This window comes from Silene latifolia, chromosome 1 (assembly GCF_048544455.1).
Source record: "Silene latifolia isolate original U9 population chromosome 1, ASM4854445v1, whole genome shotgun sequence".
Lineage (NCBI taxonomy): Eukaryota > Viridiplantae > Streptophyta > Magnoliopsida > Caryophyllales > Caryophyllaceae > Silene > Silene latifolia.
Genome location: NC_133526.1, coordinates 178,489,042 through 178,510,162, shown reverse-complemented (window position 1 = coordinate 178,510,162; position 21,121 = coordinate 178,489,042). Strand labels below are relative to the sequence as shown.

At 38.7% G+C, this 21,121-nt stretch overlaps 1 protein-coding gene across 1 annotated transcript; it reads left to right on the top strand.

Annotated features, from left to right (window-relative positions):
• The first annotated feature begins 4,993 nt into the window (after positions 1 to 4,993).
• On the top strand, positions 4,994 to 6,954 carry LOC141588168 (uncharacterized). Its single transcript, XM_074409623.1, has 5 exons — positions 4,994 to 5,525; positions 5,821 to 5,915; positions 6,418 to 6,447; positions 6,557 to 6,622; positions 6,664 to 6,954. Exons 1-5 carry the CDS (start codon positions 4,994 to 4,996, stop codon positions 6,952 to 6,954), a joined length of 1,014 nt encoding a protein of 337 aa, XP_074265724.1.
• The last annotated feature ends 14,167 nt before the right edge of the window (positions 6,955 to 21,121 follow it).

Sequence of the window (21,121 nt, the reverse complement as noted above, 5' to 3'; positions counted from 1 at the left end):
GGAACCGGCTTAGTGAAGCAATCTGCAAGATTTTCAGCTGTTCCCACTTTCTTCACCTTAATTCTCTTCTCGTTTCTCAGAAAATGATATCTGACATCTATGTGCTCGGTTCTATCATGATGCACCCGATCCTTCACCAAACAAATAGCACTTAAGCTATCACAATACAATGAAGCGATCTCCTGATGTAAACCAAGCTTACTTACAAGACCCTTTAACCATATAGCCTCCTTATTAGCAGCCGTTGTTAAAGCCATATACTCCGCCTCCGTGGTTGACAGAGTTACAGAAGATTGTAAAGTTGACTTCACACTAACAACAGAACCACCAAGTGTAAAAACAAACCCGGTTACGGACCTTCTGCTATCTACATCTGCAACATAAACGGAATCAGAATATCCAACAACTAAACACTCATCATCATTCCCATAAACGAGACCAACATCCGTCGTTCCTCTCATGTAGCGGAAAATTCTCTTTACCGCTAACCAGTGTTCTTTGCCAGGTTGAGCTATAAACCTGCTAACAACACTAACAACATGTGCAATATCAGGCCTAGTGCAAACCATGGCATACATTAAACTGCCAATTGTACTAGCATAGGGAACCGTTGACATATAAGACTTCTCAGCTTCAGTTTGAGGTGCAGAAGATATAGTTAACTTACCGACAGCATAAGGAATATTTAAAGGTCTAGCAGTACTCATACCAAAACGGCCAAGTATCTTCTCAATGTAGCTTTTCTGAGATAAGAAAAGCTTCCTTTTAGAATGATCCCTATAAATCTCCATCCCTAATATCTTCTTCGCGGACCCAAGATCCTTCATATCAAACTCTGGACTGAGTAGCTTCTTCAAATTATCAACATCTGACCTTTTCTTAGCAGCAACAAGCATGTCATCAACATATAAGAGTAAATAAATTAAAGACCCATCTTCTAGCTTGTTATGAGAAACAGAACAATCATATGGGTTTCTCTCATAGCCATGTTCTACCATAAAAGTGTCAAATCTCTTGTACCATTGCCTTGGAGATTGCTTAAGCCCATAGAAGGACTTCTTCAAATGACAGGCAAAATGCTTTTTCCTTGGAATTTCGAACCCCTCTGGTTGCTTCATTAGAATATCTTCCTCCAACTCACCGCCGAGAAAGGCAGTCTTGACATCAATTTGCTCAAGTTCATAATAATAATATGCCACTATAGCTAGTAACACACGAATAGAAGTGTGTCCCACAACAGGAGAAAAAATCTCCACATAATCAACTCCCTCTATCTGACTAAACCCCTTAGCAACAAGTCTAGCCTTGTATCTAACCGTCTCAGCCTCAAAAGTTCCTTCCTTTTTCTTGAACACCCATTTACACCCTATCAATTTTCTCCCTTCTGGTGGTGGCACAAGTTCCTAAGAATTATTCTTGTGAAGAGACTCCATCTCTTCACCCATAGCAGCAAGCCATTGCACCGACTCACTACTAACAATTACTTCTTTATAAGATGATGGTTCTTCAGACTCAATTTCATCACCTACATGTAATGCATAACCAACCATCTCCTCAACATAGCAATTATTGCCACGAACTTTGCGGCCCTTAAGCTCCTCAATAAACCTACTAGTCTTCTTATTACACGTATAGGAAAGACAATAGGATAAGTTGGTTGATTAGAAGACTCGCCCTGATGACTTTCCTCATTAACTGGAGTAGGAGTAGTCACAGGACTAGAAGTAACTGGTTCGGCATACTCCTCGATCACAACCTGTGGTAACATAGATAAAGTGGCAGGAGCCACCTCAAACTCCACCTCTTCCTCGACATTATTATCCCTTTCAACACCCTTAGACACCCCTTTAGAAATAAACATGAAATTTTCATCAAAAGTAACATCCCTTCTAATAATAATACAACCCTCTGACGGAGACCAAATCATGAACCCCTTAACTCCATCTCCATATCCTAGAAAGCACCCCTTCCTTGCCCTTGGATCTAACTTACTATCTTTTACATAATAATAAGCTACACATCCAGAGACTCTAAGTGTAGAATAATCCGGTACAGTGCCGCTCCATAACTCATAAGGAATCTTGCAGTTTATTCCCATATGAGGCCCACGATTGATCAAGTAACAACCTCTAAGAACAGCTTCACTCCAGTACCTTCTAGCAAGACCTGCAGTAGAGAGCATGCATCGAACTCTCTCTAACAGTGTCTGGTTCATTCGTTCTGCTACACCGTTCTGTTGTGGTGTACCCCTGATGGTATGATGCCTTCCTATACCTTCATTCTTACAGAACTCATTGAATTCTCCTAAACAGAATTCTAAACCATTGTCCATTTATAGCTTCTTAATCTTCTTACCTTTTTTATTTTCCACCAAAGCCTTCCTTTGCACAAAGACTTTGAAAGCCTCACTCTTCTACTTAAGCAACCTAAGCCATGTGTACCTGGAATAGTCATCAATAAATGTAACAAAATAATAATAACCTCTCATACCTTCAACTCGAGCAGGCCCCCAGCAATCTGAATGGATATAATCAAGGACTTCTTTTGTTGTATGAACACCCTTGCTAAATTTAGATCTGTGTTTCTTACCAAACACACAATGTTCACAAAACTCAAGGTTCCTTACCTTGACATCGTTAAGAAGACCCCTCTTGGACAATAGCTGCATCCTCTCTCACCCATATGACCAAGCCTCTTATGCCAAAGCTTACTCATCTCTCCATGACTTTGACACCTTTCAGCACCAAACGAGAACCCTTTGCGACAGACAAAATCTTCCCTTTACCCTGGAACTCATATCCTAAACCACTTAATGAACCAAGTGACATAAGATTCTTCCCCAAAGCTGGAACATGCCACACATTAGTCAAAGTACACTTCTTACCCTCAACAGTCTTGACCTTGATCGACCGAATACCCATTACCTCACAGATAGCATTGTTACCAACAACAACGTGACCCCCATTAAAGGACTCATAAGTACTAGCCAATACTTGTGTGGACACATATGATAAGAACACCCAGAATCTAGAATCCAACGATCTATAGGACGAACAGAATCAACCGCAAGCGCATAGTCCGCCTCAGAATCGTACTCCACATTCTTACTTTGAACTACAGCCGCATTAGACTTAGCTTTCAACTTAGGACAACTAGGTCTTTTATGCCCGTGTTATTTACATAGGTAACAGATAACAGAATTATTAGCAGCAGTATTGGTGTCCGGAGCCTTAACCTTAGCCTTTTTCTTCCAACCTCCACCCTTTTTAATATTATTAACAACTAAACCTGCCCCTGATCCGTCTCCTAAGTCAACAGTTGCTTTTTGTCGCAAATTTCTAGTACAAAGTGCTGACTTCACTTTCTCTAGGGTCAATGTCTCTTTACCAAGAACAAAAGAATCTATAAAATTCTCATACGACGCAGGTAAAGAAACCAGCAGAATTAAAGCAGCATCTTCATCCTCAATCTTAACATCTATATTATGCAGATCTAGTAATATAGTATTATATTTGTCTAGATGATCACGAAGTGACATACCTATTTGCATCTTGAAAGAGAACAGATGTTGTTTCAACAACAACTTATTGGTGAGCGACTTTGTCATGTACAAACTCTCCAATTTCAGCCATAACCCAACTACAGTCAACTCATCGGCTACCTCAGTTAGGACATCGTCTGACAAACTCAACAAGATCGATGAATGAACGACTTTGTCATGTTACCCTAGGTTCAACACCCGCAACCGAAGCTTCAGTATTCGTCACCTTCGTGGAGAAACCCGGCGTCAAGGGTTTCCAGATGCACCGCTCCTTTAGCAAGTCCTCATCTTCAACTACCATAGTGCAAAACTATTCCTCCCATCGAAATTCTCAATCCTTATAGTCTCACTCGACATCTTCTCCTCCATGGATTCAAAATCTTAAAGCTCTGGTGCCAATTGTTATGCAGAAGCGATACGGAGTAGAGGCAAAAATAAAAGACACACAAGATTTACGTGGTTCACTATAAAATACGATAGCTACATCCACCAGGACGAGGGAGAATAATTCACTATGTCGGGAGAATTACAGATTACAAAAGATGAGCACATAGTTTTTCTAGATCTGCCTCTTAAAACACTCAATATGTTTGCCTCACAAATCTCTCCTTAAAAGAATAACTAGGTTAAAGTAGTGTTTATATATTAAACTACCCTAACAAACATGATTCCAATTAAGAAATATAATTAATAACACAAAATATTTCCTAACTAAACTAGGAAACCAAACAAAAAGTGACATCAACTTTCCAAAACAAAAGTCAACGCTAGAAACTCCTTCGTACAACAATAATGTGCTTTCATAAGAATTTCTTTTGACCCGCAGACGTGTCGCCCTTATTTCAGCTTCTTTATTTCTTAGTCTAATTTATCTCACCGTAATAAAACTCCGACATACTCCGTAAGCGATATACGAATCACATACTAACAATTATAATGAAATAATACCGAAAATAATAATGATAATACTAAAGAAAATGATAATAATGATAATAGTAACAATAAAAATGATGATGTTACGGTAGAGGAAGGCCTTGATGGTAAAAATGATGATGTTAATGTAGAGGAAGTCATTAATACAAATGCTGATGATGATGAGAATGTGTTAGATATTTTTGATCCGAGAAATTGGAATGCGCTTGACACTAATATGATCAGTATTTTTGCCGATAAAGGTCCTCAAAGATATTTATCAATGAAAAAGGTCACAAGGATCATCGGTCTAGACAATTTTCGTCAACATGGTTCACTAAAGTTTTGTCAAATGGGGAGAAGTGTGACAGGGATTGGCTCGTATATTCAAAGGAGCTGTATAAAGTTTATTGTTTTTGTTGTGAAATTTTTAGAAAAGGGGCGGCTAGAGGTCAACTAGCTAACGAGGGTTTTGGGCATTGGTCTCACCTTAGTGATAGACTTAAGGAGCATGAAAATGGTGTTGAACATATTACTAATATGACTGCTTGGTATGATTTACGTGAACGAGTTCAAAAGAATAAAATAATTGATAAAGTGGCCAAAAAGAAAATGAAAAAAGAGAAAGATCATTGGAAAAAATTATTGCAAAGAATTATATATGTGGTGGAATTTCTAGCAAAGCATAACTTGCCCTTCCGCGGTAAAAAACAAAGATTGTATCAAAATAACAATGGTAATTTTTTAGGTTTAATTGAAATGTTAGCGAAGTTTGACCCTATTATTCAAGAGCATGTTCTTCGTATAACTAATGCTAAGATTCATTTTCATTATCCTGGTCATAATATTCAAAACGAGTTGATACTTCTTATTGCTTCAATTATTAAGGCTGAAATTATTAAAAATGTTAAAGAAGCAAAGTATTTTTCTGTTATTCTTGACTGTACTCCTAATATTAGTCCTCAAGAGCAAATGTCATTGATTTTGATATATGTTGATGTAACTTCTAATTCTATTTGTGTTCAAGAATCTTTTTTAGGATTTTTGAATGTAGACGATACTACTGGTCAAGGTCTTCTTAATATTTTATTAAATGAGAGTTGAAACCACTTGACCTTGATGTTGATAATGTGAGGGGACAAAGTTACGATAATGGGTCAAATATGAAATGTAAACACCAAAGGGTACAAAAAAAATTTTAGATATAAATTGTCGAGCATTTTTTACTCCTTGTGGTTTTCATAGTCTTAACATAACATTATGTGATATTGCGAATAGTTGTGGTAAGGTAACGGATTTTTTTTGAAGTCATTCAACGAATATATACTATTTTTGCAAATTCAACAAAAAGATGAAAATTTTGTTAGAAAATGTACCCGATCCAACTTTAAAACCTTTATCATCTACACGTTGGGAGAGTCGTGTAGAAAGTGTTACAGCTATAAGATTTCAAATTGCGGAGGTACGTGAAGCTTTACTTCAAGTAGGAGAAACGGATAATGATTCTAAGTAAAGGTGGCAAACGGGTCAATCAGATCAGTTTCGGTTCGGGTTCATTGGAATCGGGTTATTTCGGTTTATCTTTTTTTTCGATTTCAGTTCGGTTCAACGCAGGTTGGATTCAGTATTCAATTTTAATCGGTTGTAGATATTTCGGGTCGGTTCGGGTTCGAGTCAGGTCAATATCGGAGCAAATAAGGTTCGAGTAGGGTCAATATCATAGCAGATGAGATTCGAGTCAGGGCATAATCAGATCGGATGTCAAGGGATTAGGTCTTTGTTAAAAAAATTGGATATAATAAATATTTTTTTTTAAAAAAAGTAATATATATTGTTTTTTGTTTAACTACCATATAATATTAATTCATTGACATCAAATGGGTGACACTCATGTGCAAAAAGACACCTTAGATGTGATGCCTAGGTACATTCGAATCATTTTGGGTTTTAATTTTGGATTTCAGTCATCAATGTACGGGTTAATATCGGTTCAGGTATATATCGGTTCGGATTAAAACAATTCAGGTTGAAACAGTTCAGGTTCATTCGATCTTGGATCTATTTCAGATATTACAAATTCGGTTCGATTTCGAATCAATTCAGGTCGATTCAGGTTTCGGGGTGAAGCTCGGTTATACCTTTCGGATGTACGGTCAGGTGTCAATTCAGGTATTTTCGATTGGTTTTCGGGTTCGGTATACTTTTGCCAGGTCTATATTTCTAAGATAACGAGTAAAGCTAAATCCTTGGCAAAAAATGAACTTGGCGATTTTGACTTTTTGGTAGCACTGGTTATTTGGCATGAAATATTGTTTAGAGTTAATTATGTTAGCAAAAGTTTACAATCACATAATATGGTTCTTGATATATCAATTGAAGATATTAGGAAATTGATTTTGTTTTTAGAAGAATATAGAGAATCTGGATTTTTGGATGCTCTAAGTGTTGCTAAAAACATTGTCATTGAATTGAATGTGGATCCAGTATTTCCAGAAAGATGAGTAATTAGAAGGAAAAAACATTGATGAAAATCAAGCTAGCTCATCTGACGAGGTTCCCCAAACTACCGAGGAATCATTTAGAGTGAATTATTTCTTATATATTGTTGAGCAGGCTATTGGTTCACTTGATAAAAGATTTGAGCAATATCAAGTGTTTCAAAGTATTTTTTGATTTTTGTTCACTTCTAGTCACCTGCAATCATTAGATAATGAAACCTTAAATTCTAAATATATTAATCTTCAAAAGGCTCTTACTAATGGCGAACAATTTGATATTAATGGAAATGATCTTTATATGGAGTTAAAGTTGCTTAAGGATATTTTGCCAAGCCACTGATATCTTAGGCTTTTTGAAACATAAATGTTATTTCCGTAATGCATTTATTGCGTATCGAATTTTGTTGATTATACATGTGATAGTTGCATCTGCAGAAAGGAGTTTCTCAAAGTTGAAGTTGTTTAAATCTTACTTACGCTCCACAATGTTGCAATAAAGACTTAATGGATTAGCATTGATAGCCATAGAGGAAGATTTGTTCAAGAAGGTTGATATATTCGCTTTAAGATAATCTCGCAGGAGGCTACTTTTCAAGTGATTGATATATGGTTGAAGAGTTTTGAATGAAGAAATGATGTAATCCAAGTTTTCTTATGTACTTTTATGTGTTAAGCATATGAAAAATAAACAGTTTGTTCACTTTTTAGGGCCTCATTTTGTTTTCCCGCACCGCGCCTACGATTCTATTGAGACGCCCATGTCTAGAATTATTAAAATAAGATGTAATCAATTAAGGATAAATCATTGAGTAGGTGGATCTATCGATGGGGAGTATGAGTGAGAAGCATGATGAGAGAGATTGTGAATGAAAGATAATGATGCTAATGGAATTGGATTTTTGAGAGTAATGGCAAGAGAAAGATGATGGTAAGTTGAGTGAATGTTCACAAGAATTAGGGGACACGAAAGTAAGGAATCATGGAGTTATGTGATACTATCATGAGGGTGTGGGTTCAGGGTTATATAGGACTTTCAGGGCGCCATGTTAGTCATGCGTTTTGGGGAATTAAGGGAGTAAGAAGTTGGTAGAGTATTTGCATAGTATGAGACTTTGGTGGCGAGCTAGGTAACGATACAATCGAGGACAGTATGGGAATGAATGCTGAGGTAATTTTCTTGATGGGTTTGATGTTCGTTATCGGGATGGTAACCGAAGATAGGAAATAAACTGTTATATTTAGAGGTGATTATGAGAGAATAGTGATACGGAAGATGGTGGTGTCGTGGTGGTGTCATTAGTGGTTAAGGATGTTAAATAGGGAAGTTAGTTGTTACCGTCGTCAGGTACCAAAAATAAATACCTAGATACTACTAACAGAAGTCAGCGGTAAGTAGGGTCGATCTCCACAGGGAGGCGGTCACTATCTACTTGTCAATTTAGTCCGCCTGAGGTCACAAGATGGGGGTTTTAAGTTGAATAAACTAAACTAAAGGAGTTTCAGGCAAGAGAAAAGGTTAAGAGAAATTAATAAGAGGGAGAGAAAACTAGGATTGTCGGGTCATCAATGAATGTCAGTTAATTGCAGCTAAGGTCACATATCAGTCGATGTATCGGTATAAGGGGCCACGAATATCTCCTTCCGGTCTCAATTCGCCCTAAAATACTATTAGCTTAGCTTCCGCCCTCACTAAAGCATCTTATTGTTCACTGCGGGTCTCACCCCTTCCAACCCTCCGGTCTAGGTCAAGGCTTACCAAGGTTAAAAATCCTAAGTGCATCGATTCAAATAGCTAGATACAGTTTAAGGCAGTGATTAACAACATAGACTTAACAACAACGAAAGATCCGTAAACTAATTAAAAATTAACATCGGTTCATTGACTCCCCTAAATCCTAGCAGGGGTATTAGATAGACATGAATGAGAAAAGAGCAAGAGTAGGGGAAAGAATAATAAGCATTAAATAAAGAAAATAAAAGGGAAAGAGAGAGTTACAGAATAAATTCCGGAAAAATGGAGAGAAGCAAAGTAGCAGCAGTAACAGGGGAAAAATAATGTGAAAAAGTGTGTTCTTAGATGTTCTATCGTCTTCCAATTTATAGGAAAGGAGATTTTATTTGACCTAAAAACAAATTAAAGCTAAAAATCCCGAGCCCAATAGCGATTTACTCGATCGAGGACTTTTATATCACTCGATCGAGCAAAACCAAGCTAAAACCTCTCGATCGAGTACTTTAGGTACTCGATCGAGCACTTATTAAATAGGCACTACTCGATCGAGTAGAAAAAGGAGTCGATCGAACACAATTGTACTCGATCGAGTACTTTCCAGCGCACAATTCCTGCTTCGCGCACTAAACTTCAAACGGCTGCCATTTCTTCGTTACTTGGGAAAACAGGGCGTTTCGGTGGCGTTGGAAAGCTAAGAGGATAGTATTTCATCTCCAATTGGAATCCCCTGAAAATCAGTTGTAGAACTCGAGATATGGCTATTCAAAGTAGGCACTAGCAATTTGAAGTTCTTCCTTTGCTCGCCTAGCTATCTTACTTCTTTGCGCATCATAATTAGTAGTTTCCAAGCTCCGACTCAACTCATCTCCTAAATGCATGCATAGGGACATGTTTTAGGCTTGATTATGCTCATTTTCGGTTTATACCTGCAAATAATACAAGACAAACCAAAGTAGCCAATTCGGGGGACATTTGTATGTAAATACTACACAAAATGCATACAAATGCGTGCAAATGAAGTATGAAATACCTATATAAAATTCACGCATCAAATCTCCCCAAACCAAACCTTTGCTTGTCCCCAAGCAAACTATATACAAAACTAATGGAACGGAAAAATAAAGCTCAGAGCTAGCTATAACTTGTCTACTTAAACCAATTTAATGCAGTCAAAAATTAACAGTTATAGCCACAGCAGTCAATACGCAAACAAGTTATAAGATGTCCATAAACAAGGCTGACCTATTGACTTTACAAGACCATTAAAATCGGACTCTCACGGGTCACTCTTCTCTCATGAAGCAAAGGGTGAATTATATATGTATAAGAGAGACAGAGAAATAGTCACTCACCTAAACTGTGACCTACATAACATGCATGCAACAAAAATGATAGACGATTCAAGTACTATACATACATTCCAACCAACAATGTCCGTCACAGCCGAGGGCTTACAAATGATATGGTAATGTTAGGTTACAGGTGAGAAAAGGCAAAACAGATTATGGTAGTGTGGAGGTAAAGCGTCAAGCTAGTTCCTAAACAAGACCATATAGGACCATCCAAATCTTAAATGTCTAGAAAATAAGGTACAGGTGCCCTTCACTGGCACGCATCTCACTATTCAAATACACTATCTCCTCAAAAAGATATGAACAAAACAGAGGAGTGAGACCGTCACAAGAATAGAATAAGCATAGACGATCCTTTTATTTCAACCAACTCAACTCAACTTTCTTTTTTTTCTTTCTTTCTCTTCTGTTTCACGTGGTTTTCCATTTTTTTTTATTTTCATTTTATTTTCTTTTGTTCCACGTTTTTCTTATTCTTTCTTTCCGCATTCTTTCTTTTTCTACCAACTTCGTACAAGTCAGAATAAGCCAAACTCGCAAAATATGAAATATACCACAAAAATTACACTAAACTAGCTTGACTGGCAGGCTAAATTTGGGGTGTAGCTAATGGGTCAAAAAGGCTATATTTGGCTAAAGTGGATCTAAGTGGGTGAAAATGAAAGAAAGGGAATTTGTAAGCACCTCCCTGCATGTGACACCGACCATAAACCCGAATGTACGCAAGTGACAAGCAATCGAATTTTATAAATGTGCAAAAGTGATAGACATGTTATGCAAGGAGTACTACTCTCAATTCCTATGTAAACCGGTCATGAATGTCACCAGTTATATGGCTCTAAATCTCAGAAATTGTAAGTAGGTTGCCAATTTATCAGGTCAAGTCTAAACAGTCAGCTATATTTTTGACATTAACTCGTAGATATGCGCATGACTCAGCTAATAACTATCAATTAGATGCAAGGCTTAAGTAAAAATGACAAGTTATGTGCAATATCATCACAGAAATCAACCGTTCCGACTCAACCTATATGCAAAAATAAACGTGAATATTTTTTGATTTTTTTTTATCAAATTTTTTAATTTTTATGGGATTTTGATTTTTATGGAAATAAAAAAAAACAATGCATATAGAAATTAAACGTGATAACAGAAATGCAAATAAAAACAAGATGCAGACACAGATATGGATGCATAACTGATAACTATGTTATCACCCTACATTTTTGGCCTTAAACCCTTCACTTTGTCTTCATTTTGTTACATTCTTTAGCTAATTTAGCCTAGTCCTTAGTCGATTTTGCACTTATTCATTTTGTTTATGGCCTTGCGTAATTACAATATTATTTCACACGTTTTTTAGGAGAACGTGAGAGGTGATATAGGGACGGGACCTTTTTGCAAGGAGCGAAGCGGAAATCGAGAACCGTCTTGAGATTTTCCCAACTTCCATGGGCGTTCAGACTCCAGGGCGGTGTTCCCACCTCTATCCGGTGCTCAAAATTGGCCTAGTGGGTGTTCAGAGATTCCATCCGGTGTTCCCACCTCTATCCGGTGTTCCCAAGAGGCGGCCGGCGTTCCCAACACCGGATAGAGGTCTTTTGGGCTTTTCTTTGATTTTCGACCTTTGTAATTCCGTTAATGGACCCTTTTGTATATATACCCAACCCTATTTTCAGAAAACACAACATTCCATACTAGATTTTAGATCAAAAAGTGAGTTGGTAGAGAAATTGTTTTGGGGAAGAAGTTGGAACATTGTTCTTCATCTTTTTCAATTATTCAATCCAATCATCTTTATTGCCTTATAATTGTTGGTATATTTTCTTTGTCACTTCTTATTTCCTCTTGTTTTTAGTTGTTGATTTAATTTCCCTTTGTTCATGTTTCTCCCATTTTTGAATATTTGTTTTGCTTGAAGTCAAAGTTACCATCTTTTTGCCTAATTTCATTTTGATTGTGGTTTGATAATTTTGTTATCATCTTTTTGTTGCCAATTGCATGCTTAGTAGTAATAATCGATTAATTATCATGTTAATGGTTAAAGTTGCCTCCTTTATTGCTTGTCTTGCTAAATTGACCATGATTAGTGAGTAGTCTCCTTCTAGGACTCGGTTTGGCCCGATATGGGTAATTTCACTAATTGATTGTCACTAAGGTTAATTTGTGGGAAAAATTGGTTAGGGTAGTCTTGGGGAATTGTCATGCTTAAGGTTTGGTTTCCGGGTAGTGTCGGCTTTTGACCCTTGTCCACCAACGGAAGTTGGTTAGGTTGTTAGTCGAGTATTTGGGGACCGACCCTTGTCACCAACTAAGGTTGAGACCGGAAGGGAGAACCGAGGGAGGGTGCCTCTAGGCTAGTGTTTGAAATCGACCTCCGGAAGGGGGAGTGGGATGACCCGGAATATGATGAGGGCTTAATGACTTTGACCATTTACTTGACCTCCTTGGGAAAATGCATGTTCTTGGGGTTGTCGGGTTTTGAGTTAGGGAGACCGACTTTCGAACCCGGGAGGGGGGTTAGTCGGAGTAGCTAGTGTCCTAGTGCGAGACCGGAAGGGAGGTTCTAGGCGAATTAGAGCCATCTCCCCCTTACCTTTCTACCCCTTTTGATTAGCCGAGACGATTAGTATGTGGAATTACTCATATTCATGGTCGGACCGAGTTCTAGTCTTCCTCTTTATTTGATTTATCCTTTATCTTTAGCTCGTTTTTATCTTACCTTGTCTTTAGTCTTTAAATTTGATAGTTTAGTGCTAGTTTGTTACTACCCTTTTTGTTATCTATCGACTTAGCTAAGCTCAAGAATATAGACAATTAGTAATCACCCCTACTCCTTGTGGATCGACCCTCTAGAGTGTACAACGATAAAATCGTGCACTTGCGAGGTTTGACTTGAGACCATCAATAACCTCCCCAAACCAAACCGTACAATGCCCTCATTGTACTCAAAAATAGGGAAAGGAAATGCAAACTAAAAAGGAGAGAGTGAAGATACGGAAAACTCACAAGAATACGCGAAAAAGGGACCTCCCCAAACCAGCCAGCAACGTGGGAGGTCACAAACAGCTGCAGGACATCGTCACAGGAAGCGAATCAAGGCAAACCAACTCGATCGAGAGAGAAGATTTCTCGATCGAGTGCAATGGGCTGTAGAAGTGTTCGATCGAGAAAGTAGGGCACTCGATCGAGAAAGTAGGGCGCTCGATCGGGAAGACACATTATTAAACACACACCAAAACCCAAAATGTTAGAAAAACAACTAAAAAGCGTAAATTTCGGGTTGCCTCCCGGATAGCGCTAGTTTCAGACAGGTCCCAGCTCGACCTTCTTTTCTTCCTCCAGCCATCCTGATCTATCCCAGTCAAAACAGCTCCAAGCGCGCAGTAGCCGATCAAACAGTTGTGCTTGTGCTACACAAAACTGTAAGTAGCACCATAGTATAACAGTAGCATAGGAAAATAAAATGTATAAACGTTTGAGTCTAACAAATTTCTTATGATAGCTCCTAAATATGTCAACAAAATAAAGGAGCTCGAGAGCAATTATCAATAATTTAGAGTATCGTTTCAGATTAACAAAATTAAGATGACAAGAACGGTGAAAAACTGTTAAATTAACTGACCAACTGGGAGGAGGTATAACATTAAAAGAAAAAACACGAGTCATACGAGGTAGCGTACTATTAATATTAACAACAATAAAATTATCGCTAACTACCTCAGGTGGGTTGCTCTCAATGTCAAAATCATTGACAAAAGAATATATTACCTCATCCATGCTAGGAGCAATTACCGACTCGGCTGTCTTCTCGTCACCCTCCTCTGTGGATATCGTCCCGTAAATCGCAGCCTCAAGCGCATCCAGCTCGGCTTTGAAAAGGGGAGATTCACCGTAACCATTATCATCATCAAAATCTTCATCTAGAACGAGCCCAAGTGACGTTGCATTGCTCTCTCTGGCCAAATAAGTCGATCGAGTGGAAATATTACTCGATCGAAAGCTTTCCTCATGATATTCACTCGATCGAGTATATGAAACAACTCGATCGAGTACTTCCTCAAAGCAGTTGTTCGATCGAGTGGAATTTTCTGTTCGATCGAACATTTCTTCAGGAATTTCACTCGATCGACCAATATAATCCATTCGATCGAGTGATTCTTGCCGATCAGTGCATAAATCTTCATGTAAGGCTTCATTATCTGAAAGAACTTCGTAATACGAGTCATCCCAGTCATCAGCAGCACTAGGCAACGAGGGTCCTTCGTGGGAAAGACCACTCTCTGCGTAGGTAACGCAGACTTCCTCTGGCTGCCCAATATTCGACTCAGCAGCTAACTGAGCTATTTCAGACTCGAGCTCATCAATTTCCGCAAAAATTTGTCTATCATATTCTTGCACTTGGAGTGCAAGCGCCTTCACTAAAGACTTCAACTCAGCAATCTCTTCTTTCCACTTATCAGGAGAAGGAGCTTGTTGTTGCAGTGGCCAGACAAATGGAGGCTGTTGATAGCCTCGTTGATATGGTAGATGTGGCGGCGCAATTACAACAGATTGATTAGCTTGTCTACGTTGCTTGAACGCATAAACCTCGTCATTTTCAGCTAAGCAAAAAACTGCATTGTGCGCAGCAGCACCACAAATCCCACAATAAATCACCTGCTGCGCCATATAATGGAACATGGGTGACGGGTCAAAGGTACTCAAGTCTTCCCTTTGACGATCTTTTACCTAGAACTGTCTAGGTAGGACCTGTGGGGCCTATTAAAACAGCACTAAAGGAAAAGATTAGAACGGCCTCAAGGGATAAATCCCTTGAGGCTAAAGACAGACAAAATTAAACAAACAAATAAAGTAGTTGCCTCCCCGGCAACGGCGCCAAAATTTGATACCGTCGTCAGGTACCAAAAATAAATACCTAGATACTACTAACAGAAGTCAGCGGCAAGTAGGGTCGATCTCCACAGGGAGGCGGTCACTATCTACTTGTCAATTTAGTCCGTCTGAGGTCACAAGATGGGGGTTTTAAGTTGACTAAACTAAACTAAAGGAGTTTAAGGCAAGAGAAAAGGTTAAGAGAAATTAATAAGAGGGAGAGAAAACTAGGATTGTCGGGTCATCAATGAATGTCAGTTAATTGCAGCTAAGGTCACAGATCAGTCGATGTATCGGTCTAAGGGGCAACGAATATCTCCTTCCGGTCTCAATTCGCCCTAAAATACTATTAGCTTAGCTTCCGCCCTCACTAAAGCATCTTATTGTTCACTGCGGGTCTCACCCCTTCCAACCCTCCGGTCTAGGTCAAGGCTTACCAAGGTTAAAAAGGCTAAGTGCATCGATTCAAATAGCTAGATACAGTTTAAGGCAGTGATTAACAACATAGACTTAACAACAACGAAAGATTTGTAAACTAATTAACAATTAACATCGGTTCATTGACTCCCCTAAATCCTAGCAGGGGAATTAGCTAGACATGAATGAGAAAAGAGCAAGAGTAGGGGAAAGAATAATAATAATAAGCATTAAATAAAGAAAATAAAAGGGAAAGAGAGAGTTACAGAATAAATTCCGGAAAAATGGAGAGAACAAAGTAGCAGCAGTAACAGGGGACAAATAATGTGAAAATGTGTGTTCTTAGATGTTCTGTCGTCTTCCTATTTATAGAAAAGGCGATTTTATTTGACCTAAAAACAAATTAAAGCTAAAAAGCCCGAGCCCAATAGAGATTTACTCGATCGAGGACTTTTATATCACTCGATCGAGCAAAACCAAGCTAAAACCTCTCGATCGAGTACTTTAGGCACTTGATCGAGCACTTATTAAATAGGCACTACTCGATCGAGTAGAAAAAGGAGTCGATCGAACACAATTGTACTCGATCGAGTACTTTCCAGCGCACAATTCCTGCTTCGCGCACTGAACTTCAAACTGCTGACATTTCTTCGTTACTTGGGTAAAAAGGGCGTTTCCGATGGAGTTTGAAAGCTAAGAGGATAAGCTTTCATATCCAATTAGAATCACCTGAAACTCAGTTGTAGAACTCGAGATATGGCTCTTTAAATTAGGCACTAGCAATTTAAAGTTCTTCCTTTGCTCGCCTAGTTATCTTACTTCTTTGCGCATCATAATTAGTAGTTTCCAAGCTCCGACTCAACTCATCTCCTAAATGCATGCATAGGGATATGTTTTAGGCTTGATTATGCTCATTTTCGGTTCATACCTGCAAATAATACAAGACAAACCAAAGTAGCCAATTCGGGGGACATTTGTATGTAAATACTACACAAAATGCATAGAAATGCGTGCAAATGAAGTATGAAATACCTATATAAAATGCACGCATCATTAGTCGTTCTAAAGAGGTTGATTTTGTGGGGGCCTGATTGGTATGAATGGTTGTGAGGGAGTATAAGATGTGGATATAGGAGGTGTTTGCTAGTAGTTGGGTACTTATGATATGGTTACATTTGTCGGGTGGTGATAATTATGCGGATGGGAAAATATGTTATGAAGGGCACCTGAGTTAAGCTCGGGTGAGAGATATCCATTATCAAGTGGTAACTTACGTGATCGGGGTTGGCTAGTTATATCTGATTATGGGTCTATGATGTTTGTAAGTAATTGTGTAAGATTCTGACCTCATGAGTAGTGGTATGATACGATATTCATAAAGTTGTTATCTGATTATTCCATGTAACATGTTGCATGGTTGGATGAGTTGTGAGATGATCGTTGTGTCGGGACACTGTGTATTACTAATGTGGTTGTTGTGTCCCGGGTTGGAATTCAGGCACGGTACTCCCTGTTGCAATGTGGGTACCTTCGCGCTGAGGTGCGGCTGTTGGTGGCGGTGTTGCGATCTTGTGATCGGTTGTGGTGGAGTAGGTGGGGTACTTGTGAGATGAACTTTTGAAAGATTATGTTAGTCTAGTATGGGCATATAGATTGTTGTTCTGTTTACTGTTGTTTCCTGTAATTTTGACTTGTGGGTGAGACTAGAGTATAATATGGAAGAGAGTTGCACATGTGGTCGATGTTATCATAGTTACAGTAATACATTGAAGAAACATAGTTGTGGGAGGTGGTTGGAACACTTTCGATCTTATGTTAGATGAGACTTTTGTTGACATAGTTGTGGCAATTAATTAGCAGAACATGTGGGTACTAAGCTGGAAGTTGGAGTTGGTTCATAGTCTTTTATCGGAGTAGTAAGTATGAAGTATTTGGGAAGTAGTATCATGTTAGGTTATGGACGAGTTTGATGACAATAAAAAGGGGATTTGAGGATCAAGTGGATGTGTAACAATTTATGGCTCGCGGGTGATGTTATGGGGATAGGCACGAAAATAGGGAAGTATGTGGTTTTGCGGTAATGTGGACGAGTTGAAGTGGTGACTATGCTGAGGATTTTGTGGTATATGTTAGGTGGTATGCGGAGTGTTTAGGAGTATGGAATTAGAGAGAGATAGAGCCTTGAAACTGGGAATGGTTATCGGTGTTAAGATTATAGTCGGTTATCAGTGACATGAGATGGTGATAACGGGAAGGAATAGCTAAGGATCTAGTACAAGTTGGGTTACGAGAACGTAACATTTATCTTAAGAGGAGTAGGATGCGAAAAAGAGAGTTTGATGGTTATGCGTACGTGGTATATTTGGAAGTGTTGAGTCTTGATGTGCAATAAAGGAATGAACTTGTGGTTGATATTATAAAAGGTAAAGGTTAAGCTTGTAGTAGTATGTATTTTATGTGTATGGGTATAGATTAAGGTTGTAGGTAAGTATGGTTACGATAGTGTTGACAGTTTTGGGTGGTGACGTTTATGAGTGGGAGTAAACTTCGAGGACAAAGTGCATTTTAAGGGTGGTAGAATGTAACAACTCGTTTGGTAAATGGTGGTGATATTGGATTTTTTAGGGCATGGTATGGAAGTAAGACACAGTTGGCGGCACTTATGTTGTTGGTATTCGATAGAGTTATGGAGTTAGGTGGGCTACTTTATGGTTGATGCTATGTTTTGAGCTGTGTTTTTAGGTAGGCGTTGTAGGGTGAGTTAGTGAAGAGGATGGAGGATGAGAGTTGTGTGGTGATGGTTGGTGGAGTGATATGTGTTCTTGCCATACAGGTATGGGTGTGAACTTCAGGGACGAAGTTCGTTTTAAGGAAGGAAGACTTTAATACCACAGTTTTTTGAGTCTAGTTTACTCGGCCGAATAGGGCTAACTCGGCTAAGTAAGGTGTCGTGTATTTTCTGGTCAGGCTACTGCCCAGGAACACTCGGACGAGTAGTGTGATACTCGACCGAGTAACCGGTCTGACGAGATTAATTTCCGCGGTTGATTGAAGGTGATTAAAGATTATATAAACCTCGTTTAACAGTTACTATTCATTTTATCAAAACCTAAACTATGTTCTTCACTCCTCTAATCACCCTTAATCACTCTCAAGGCAATTGATCGTTCGTGAGTTTTTTGTTCATCTCTTTCATATCAGTTTCGTCGGTAAAAGACTAGTACTTTGTCATTTGAGTGGATTTGTCTTTTAAGATTTTGCCCTAATGATTAGATTTGGGGGAAAAAGGTAGATCAGTATGATTGTAATTAGAATTGTTGTGATTGTTGTTAGGTGAAGGATTCATAGAGGATCAATTGTAACTTCCGATGTGTGCTTGTTATTCGGATTCGTAATAAGGTAGGGTTTCCCTACTCAGATGCTTGTTTAATTGATTTAAGACGTTGTTAATTAATGTATTGACATGATTAATATTATCATTGTAATTGTCTATCTTGGATGTTGGATTGGATGTTGTTTGTGTATGTTTGTGAGGTGCGTCCTCGCCTGAGTGGAGTAATCATCGGGAATGGCTACACGCCATTGATTCGCCCCTTGTGGTTGTGACACCCCCATACTCCAAGTGCCTTACCAGGACCACTTAACGTATAAGAACGTCACCATCTCGGTTACCCGAGGCAATGATAATCAAATGACAATGAAGAAACATAATTTAAATAACAATATAGTTTAAAGTGATTACATGATCAAAACCAAAACTGTTAAATTGAAATACAAGATTCTCAGACGGTCTACTGCTAAAACTATCAAAGCTATAAAACATCGCCTGACAGAGCGAAAGACTTCTAACTGCCACGTGATAACTCATCCCAGCTATCCCATACGCGTCATACCATACCTGCTCAATAACTGCTCACCACCCCGAATGGATCACCACAGTTTTTAAAACATTAAAACGGGGTCAGTACTAATTACACGATACAAACCAACATGAAGCAAATACCAAGCAGCTCAATCAACAAATCAATCCCCAGTCTCCATCATCAATCTCTACACAACTGACTACACACTAAAGTGTGTAGCTCTGCCAGAGTACCCATCGCAACATATACTCCTCGCCGCCAGTGGGGGACCGCAGCCGTTCCCACCTAAGCCCTGCTCATCTCCATCGAGCGATAAACCCATGTTCATTAATGTGCACATCCCTTCTGTGGCGGGTTCCACATAAGGCGAATCAAGGGCGTGAAGCCACTCCCGCAAGTGACTCCACTCAGCCAGGGACGCACCTGGAAGAACACAAACAGTTAAACAGTAACCACAATACAACATCAACAACCGTCTGAAACAATCAACAATATGAAATCACAACCGTCTGAAGGAAGAACACAAACAGTTAAACACTAACCACAATACAACATCAACAACCGTCTGAAACAATCAACAATATGAAATCACAACCGTCTGAATCAATCAACAATATGAAATCAACAACTACAGCACATTCACCACACACATCATGTAATTAATACCGAGTAGGAAAACCCTACCTAGAACAGCAATCAAAGAATCAGACGATCTAGCAGCTGTCTCAAAACCTCTCTTCTACGAACCCTCCTCCTACACATACATTCATACAAATACTACCTTAATCATACAATCATAAAACCCCCAAATCCCCCAAATCTACCCAACTAGGGTTTTAACCAAATTCAATGAAATAATATAAAAATCATACTAGGAGCTTACCCACAATACGACGGTCTCAACGGCGTAAAGAACTTAACGATCCGACGAATCTAGCCATTAGGATTTGCCAACAACGCGACGAGAGAGAACTACGTAACTACTTTTTCTTTTTAAAGGTTTAGAAAGGTGAAAAGTGATTAAAGAAAATGACGGAAGCCTTTTATATTAATCTCGCATTATTAGCAAAACTCGTCAAAACAAACCCGTAAAACACACTTACTCGATCGAGTAAGGCACTTACTCGATCGAGTCCCCCCTACTCGATCGAGTACCCAACTTACTCGATCGAGTACCCTACAGATAGACTATTGTTTTGCGTCAAAAACTACTTACTCGACAGAGTAAGCCCCACTCGATAGAGTACCCAAAGACTCGTAAAACCGTAGTATTACAGTCTTCCCTCCTTAAAAAGAACTTCGTCCCCGAAGTTCAACCCATACATAAAAACAAACCTACCAACTTGACTAAGACACAACAACGCAACTAAGAACTCAAAACAAAACCTCACCCTATAACACATGAACTCTTAACACCAACTCCACCAACTATACTTACCTCCACAACATGCCTCACGATATCGTATCAACTATATTATATATCTCTCGACACTAACTCCATACACTACTGTTAGCTCCGTAACATATCATCCACTAGAAAATCCAATATCAAAATACCCATAACATCAAACGGAATGTTACATTCTACCACTCTTAAAAGGAACTTCGTCCTCGAAGTTTACTCACACTCATAACATCATCATCCAACTGTCAACACTATTGAATTATTCTCTCATTCCTAAACATCGAACTACTACAAGCACGGTTATGACCTTTAATAAAATCAATCAAAACAAATATCCATCCTTTATGCTACACCAACACTCTACTTCCAATTATACTACAACATGCACAACCATGAAACTCTCTTTTAACGCATCATACTCCTCTTAAGACAAATGTTACGTCCTCGTAACTCACTAATACTAAATCCTTAGCTATATCTTCTCATTATCCCCATCACCACCGCATGTCAAAGATAACCACCTATA

Bases quoted from the DNA above. Each gene is read 5' to 3' on its own strand.
- LOC141588168 (XM_074409623.1), top strand. From the start codon at position 4,994: ATGACTGCTTGGTATGATTTACGTGAACGAGTTCAAAAGAATAAAATA. The intron at 5,526-5,820 runs GTCTTCTTAATA...AAATTTTGTTAG, and splicing joins AGACGATACTACTGGTCAAG to AAAATGTACCCGATCCAACT. The intron at 6,448-6,556 runs GTATATATCGGT...GAATCAATTCAG, and splicing joins ACGGGTTAATATCGGTTCAG to GTCGATTCAGGTTTCGGGGT.